General features: G+C 41.6%; 1 protein-coding gene across 2 annotated transcripts; it reads left to right on the top strand.

The window, feature by feature from the left end:
• Window positions 1-2496: 2496 nt before the first annotated feature.
• On the top strand, window positions 2497-5901 carry hbegfa (heparin-binding EGF-like growth factor a). Of its 2 annotated transcripts, XM_040015832.1 has the most exons (6): window positions 2498-2737; window positions 3460-3702; window positions 3803-4001; window positions 4093-4245; window positions 4363-4449; window positions 4561-5901. In XM_040015832.1, the coding sequence occupies exons 1-5, from the start codon at window positions 2695-2697 to the stop codon at window positions 4433-4435; spliced, it is 711 nt and encodes a 236-aa protein (XP_039871766.1). In that variant the 5' UTR covers window positions 2498-2694; the 3' UTR covers window positions 4436-4449; window positions 4561-5901. The 2 variants fall into 2 exon arrangements, with proteins under 2 accessions (XP_039871767.1, XP_039871766.1); XM_040015833.1 differs by lacking the exon at window positions 4363-4449 and having other exon boundaries at window positions 2497-2737.
• Window positions 5902-6690: the final 789 nt, after the last annotated feature.

Below are 6690 nucleotides of genomic sequence, written 5' to 3'. Positions count from 1 at the left end.
TCATCTGGAGACGGACAGGTGAGCGTGACGTAGCGACGCAGTCCCGACAGCAGGAACGGCGACAATAGGAGACAACGCCTGTGATTGACAGCATTTGTGAGTAGCGTCTCCACTGTTGTTCACCGGGTGCAGCCGTGTTGGGAGAGGGTCGCCATGGCTATAAGCCAGGGCAGCTTCCAGGACGATGGTTGTGTCCCCCATTTGTTTACTTACAGGGCGATGACGCGAGGGGAGGCGATCGAGCAACGGACTCAGTGCAGAATGCGAGCTGAGCTGGGATGTGATGGGCCCAGTAAAGGGACGAGAAGGGGATAGCAGGCTCATCCTCGTCTGCCTGGGACGAGGCTGCCATGCACGCAGCTCCGCAAGAGGAATTTCTGGCCTGTGAACCCATAACGAACATTCGTCCTGGGTTGTGGGACTGGGTGGGATTTTTAGTGCATACAGAAAATTGCATTTTTACCAGTTTTAGAATTGTTTTTATCTAGGCTCGGTGGTAATTTTATTATGTTTTAAGAATTGTTTCTCATTCTTGCTCCCTGGCCCTGGAAATAAACTGTTTCTGATCAGACTTGCATCATCACTGTGCGTGTATTTAAAAGAATCTCATTAGTATGACATTCTGGCGCACCAGATTTATTGTCTACGGTCACATCAGAGTTAGTCTATGCCTAAGAGTACAAAGGGCAGACATATTCATTACCCCATACGTGGTGAGCAGCCGATATGTGACCTCAACACACACTACAACGTAGTTAAGCTTTAGCCAAAGAGGCTTTACTGTGACGGGAATCGTAAGAATATGCACTTAGTAGTAAAGCCCATAAATCTCTAGAAAACCAGCAGTAGTAATAACATCAAAAGCTGTGATACTAATGTATTGTGTATCTATTTTATCTTTATTTGATCCGTTTTGTGTTGCTTTAAATTGACTCCAACTTTAATTATTAATTCTAAGAATGTTGTTAACACAGCCATCCATGAAGTCAGACTATACTTTAATCCAGTTGAAGCACTTGTGCTATTAACCTATTGATGGTATTTTTTGCACTTGAGAGCTGAAGGGAGAATTTCACATTGCAATCAAAAGATAATTTTCTTGTGAATAATTGTTGTTACCTCAGAACTGCATGACACCAGTAGTAATAAGATCAACTGGCAGTGAATAAACGTATTAGGAGCTTGCCGTCCTTCCTTTTGCACTTAGAAAATCTACCATTACTCCTCTATGTAATGTAATGCACTTGCATTTATACAACACTTTTCTAGACTCACTGACCATTCAAAGCAATTTGAAACATACATTTATGCAGCACTATGCTATACACTTACATCCATGGTCGATTTAGAATCATCAATTAACCCTAAATTGCACATCTGTGGACTGCGGAAGAAGCTGGAGTACATGGAGAGAAGTAAGACAGACAAGAAGCCCTGGGAACCAAGAACCTTCACGTTGTGAGTTGACAGTTTTAACCACCTCATCACCTCGCTTCTCAAATTACCCAAGTCTGTGTGGAAAAACATTGTAGTTGATTGCAGTTACCTGAAATAAAAAAAACAAGAGGGGAAGGCAGGGAGATAACTGAAAAGAACGTGTGTTATCACAAAACTAAGTGAAAATAGAAACGCACAGGAAAGGCCTTAAGTTTTAGTAACCTTTGGCATCACAGTGGCCTGATGATGCTTTGTAGCCTTTCTTTATTTAGATTTGGGAGGTCTACATTAAACCAGCTGCCCTTCAAGAAGTGGTGTTTGTATTGAAATGTCTGTTGTGAATTTTTGAAAACATGACTAACTGTAAAGCTGATAAAAAAAAAAAAGTAAATCAAAGTTAAACATTTTTCAAATAAATAGTTAATTTCGCTTGTTTCTAACTCTGGAAACTACCTGAACCTAAACAGTAAAACAGTGTAGTGTAATTCTTGACCACGTGGTGGCGCTCACATTTCGTACCCGTTAAAGGCGCTTTTAATACTTGGAGGCAAAGTGAAGCCCATCATCTGATCTCCAGTTTTTACTGCAGAGTTGTATATTTTGTCATGTATTACTACGTTTCCTGTCCTCCTCTTCAACAGCTTCGCTGTTGAATTATCTTGCTTAAATGTAAGTATGGACTGTTAATGTATCTTACTTAATATTTGGACTTCTGATTCTGTGACACGCATACTTTAAATCTGTGACTGCTTTAACCACCGGATTTACCTGGATTAAACACAACCAAACCCTATGACGGCACTCAGACAGAAAGAATGAGTCAATATGTACAAAAGGAACCAAGGATTAGTTTGTTTGTTTTTTAAAATTAATTTCAGTTTCCTGTTTCTTTTAATTTCCCGACAGTTTTTGCATTTTATTTTCTATCTTTGGGAGTACCAAGTAACATGATGGATAATTTGAGTTAAAATACGAATTAATTGGCGCAACATGCTCTTGTGGTTATTGGTAACACCCAGGAGGCGGGGATATCTATCTAGGCTAAAAGGCTCGTGAGCTTCAGTCGCCAGTCTTTCTCGAGAGAAGACAGCGGCAGCAGGGGCGCGAGGAGAAGAGAGGAGTTCTATTAACAAAAAAGAAAAAGCATATAAAAAAAAGGGAAGGAATACTGAGAGGTGGACGGAATATAACTTTTAGATTTTTTGATATTTTTTTTGTTAATTTAAATAATTTTTCTACTTAAAGCTACTGGAAGCCATGAGGATTTTCGCTGTTGCGCTGTTGCTGGCTCACGCGTTGGGTACGTTTCATGTGCCTGTGCAACTTAACCAGTGTTTCTTCTGTGTTCATTAATGGATCACTTAGCGTGTGTGTGTGTGTGTGTGTGTGTGTGTGTGTGTCTCTCTCTTTCTTGGCTGTCAGTGTAATCCTCTCTATAATAACCGAGCTATAACATGTCGTGTAAACTTAATCTTTTAGGCAACAGTTTTCATGATGCCAGCCTATTCAGGAGCTAATGGGGTCATCTCTCTTATTTTAGAGCATGCTTTATGTAACTGGATACATTTATTTTTAACCCATATTCTTGCCTGACATTAGCTAACTGTCTGCCCATGCATTTTGTGCGTGTGTTATGAGAGACAGAGGGGGGAAGGCTGTGTGCCAGGCCGATATCTCAATGTCCACGAATTTGAGGACATGGTTTTGGCGTCCTTTTGAGTGCATCCTGTGCTGGGCATTGACTCAATCAATCCCTAAGGACAATGTCTGATCCGGTGTATTTCCTAAGAGAGAACAGCAGGGTAATTACTGCATCCCTAAAAAATCCTGCTTGAAGCTTCTTCCTGTACAACATGTTTCAACTTGCCCAAGAAGGCTCACCCAGCTTGGTGCACTAACCTGTCTGCTGGTTGTCCCCTAGAGGAAGAGTTTTCTGATTGTGATTTTTGTTGTTTGTTTTTGTGGTGTATATATGTTCAAAGCAGACCTCATTCATAACATTTGATTTTCCTGCTCCTTCAGTGATGTCCAGACTGGCCAGCGGTGCTGCAGTAGACAGTTACCAGAGCAACAAGCAGCGGCACACCTCTGTTATCAGCCTCCTGGACACAACCAGAGACAGGAGAGCAGAGGAGGAGGAGAACCGGGGCGTGAGGGCGACAACAGCAGATTACAGCAAGGATGGTGAGGCGGAGGAGTACGATGATGACTACTACTATTATGAAGATGGCACATCTGGAGACTATGAACTGCAACTGCCAAGAGGTAAGGCACTTAAAAAATGTCTTAAATTGGTGCTTTTAAGTGGCTTTTAACAAAGACAGTACATGTAATTGTTGGTCTTGTTTTTTTTTTCTCACTTTAGTTGCCATGTCAAGCAAACCCAAAGATCCTTCTACCATCCTGGAAGCTGAAAACACTGAGGGAAAAACAACGAGAGGAAAGGGAAAGAAGAGGGGAAAAGGAAAGGGAAGGAAGAGGAATCCTTGCCTGAAGAAGTACAAAGATTACTGCATTCACGGGACCTGCACTTACCTGAAAGACCTCCGTGAACCATCATGCGTGTGAGTATTTAGCTCTCTGTTTACCTGCACATCATGCGCACCTCAAGTCGATCAATTATTAACCGTTTTCCCTTCACCGTCCTCTTCGCAGGTGCCACCATAATTACTCCGGCGATAGGTGTCAGTTTATCCTGCTGCCATCGCAGTCCCGAGAGGGCTACGACCGCACCACAGCTCTGGCGGTGGTGGCGGTGGTGCTGTCGTCTCTGTGCCTCACCATCATCGGACTTTTGTTAATGCTCAGGTGAGCGAAACACACGCCCGGCACGCACTCGCAGCCATGCACAGGTTAGGATCTTAGCTAATAACGAGGCGATACGTAGAAGACTGAACGAGCTTCCTTTCCTTTCGTTTATTCCAGGTTTCACAAGCGGGGAGAGTATGATGTAGAGAATGAGGAGAAGGTGAAGCTAGGGTCAGCATCCAACCACTGAAGCAACAAAGAGAGGTGAGTGGTTAGGGAAAGGGCTAAAAACACGTACACCGACTGACATCAGCCGCTATCAAGTGCGACTAGATTTCACTCATTCTCCCCCCCCTTTTTTTTTTAAAATTTTAGGCAAAGATGTAGAAATTCTACCTCAGCTGAAAATGAAAAGTGAACAGCAACAGGAGGTCCCGGAGGAAAAGAAAAGGAAAATAAATTGAACGTACGCAAAGAAGAGAACAGAAGGACGTCTGCCCAATGTTCTGCTGGCCGTTCAAATAAAGAGTGGGCACGTGAATGTATTCCTGATGGCTTCAGAAGAAGAAACTCCCGATCTGGAACTGGAATATTAAACCGCTCAGAGGAGGTGTGTCGAGAATCAGGCGACGAGGAACGGGAAGAAGGAGGAATGCGTCTTGACTCTGTCTCTGAAATTATTTGAGATTTTTAACAACAATCAGAGCTCAATCTGGATTCTCTTTCTCTCAAAAGACAACATTTTGTATTTTCCTGCTCAATGCCGTCATGTGTTTTTTTTGTTTGTTTGTTTTTTTTTTGTTGTTTTGTTTTTTCCTTGTGTGTGTACAGTAAACGGTATATTTATAATTTTAATTTATTTATTTAAGCTAACTGTATTTATGGAGATTTTTAACCACCTTTTAGCAGTTTTTAAAATAAAACAAAAAAAAGTGTTTTTATATTTCTTATTCGAGGCTATTTATTTATGAAACAGAAGCAAACGAAGCAAAAGCTCAGTATTTCATGAAAAATATGGCATAAACTTTAATTCTGGCACTCACTAGATGATCAATAGCACTGTGGTTAATAAATTGATCATTGAATACGCGAGATTTTATTTTATTTGATATTATTTTTAATGATCCAATGGTTCAGATGATTTCCAACACTGACCACACTCACGATTACTCATAGTCACACCTGGAAACTGCCCCTGGGGCAACCAGTCTCTTCTGTCAGCCACTAAGTGGCTCCAATGTGGGTTCAGTGAATTGCTCAAAGGCACATCAGTATTGGTAATGAGGGAGGGCAAAGCCCTACTCTCTCCCATCCCCCCCACCCGGCTTTATCCTGCAGGTTCGGGGACCGTTACTTCACGTTAGGTTTCAGTTTCAGAGGTAACGCTGATCATTAGGCACACTGCTATGTACTAATTATAAGCACCACAAGAACTGTGCTCTCAACATCTGTATTTCTTTTTTTTTTTTTTTTTTTTTTTTTTTTTTAGAAGGGAGTCACATATGAAATGCACTGTAGAAAGAATTGGGTATAAATATGTTGTGTTTATGTCTTATCATTGTTAGAGGAGAAACTGTTAAGCTGTCAAGAAAAAAGGAAAAACAATGTGAATTCAAGTGCTTTATCCATTCAAATCCTGCAATTTTGAAGTGATTTATATTTGTGATTTTCTTTTCAGAGCAGAATAAAAAATAAATAAATAAACAAACATCTCAATATGTGAGTTCTGGAGTTTCTCTGTTATTTCTCAATCCATCCATCCATCCACCCGCTTTCTTATCCGATTCAGGATCATGGTGGGGCTGGAGCCAATCCCAGATGTCACAGGGCAAGAGGCGGGTACACCCTGGACAGATAGCTAGTCTATCGCAGGGTTAAATCTTTATTATTCCAAACTTATAGTCATTCATTTGCTTCCTGAGTTGGACCGTGCATTAATGCCTGTCTTAATAACGATAACACCGCTGTTGCTCTTCTAGCTCGTTCAGGATCTGCAATTAAAGCAAACATCATGTTTTTATTTCCTGTCTCTGGCGTGTGAGCAGTTGCTTTAAACTGAGACACCTGTATCCTGCACATTGGTGCTGTTATTATTTTTAGCCAGTGCTCATAGATCTTAAATCAAAAATCCTTCCTCAGTTATTATATGTAATTGGGGTTATCTGTGCGTGCCACTGTTTACAATTCAACAAATAACTGATGCCAGACTGTCTAAGCGAGCCGTGAGGAAAGTGAAGACGTTAGTCGTTTTTTTTATGTGATGACAACAGCATCGTCAGACTCACTGACAGATCAATCATGATACATACAGGACTCATTCCAGCTGTGGGGGGGAGGAGAAAGGCAACAGATCTGAGATGTGCAAGACGGCAAACACCTGATGTTTAGCCACTGCCTCACACACCATTACTCATGCAGCTGAAACAGATGTCGCACTCAAAGACACGCGATTGAGCACAACATCTGAGGCCTCGACCAGCCCCCGAATACCACAGTATTCAGAGA

This window comes from Simochromis diagramma, unplaced genomic scaffold (assembly GCF_900408965.1).
Source record: "Simochromis diagramma unplaced genomic scaffold, fSimDia1.1 OVJJ01000685.1, whole genome shotgun sequence".
Taxonomy (NCBI): domain Eukaryota; kingdom Metazoa; phylum Chordata; class Actinopteri; order Cichliformes; family Cichlidae; genus Simochromis; species Simochromis diagramma.
This window is presented reverse-complemented; position numbering and strand designations above follow the sequence as displayed.

Coding starts and splice junctions, on each gene's coding strand:
- hbegfa (XM_040015832.1), top strand. CDS start 2,695: ATGAGGATTTTCGCTGTTGCGCTGTTGCTGGCTCACGCGTTGG. Junction 2,738..3,459: donor GTTGCTGGCTCACGCGTTGG/GTACGTTTCATG, acceptor CTGCTCCTTCAG/TGATGTCCAGACTGGCCAGC. Junction 3,703..3,802: donor TGAACTGCAACTGCCAAGAG/GTAAGGCACTTA, acceptor TTCTCACTTTAG/TTGCCATGTCAAGCAAACCC.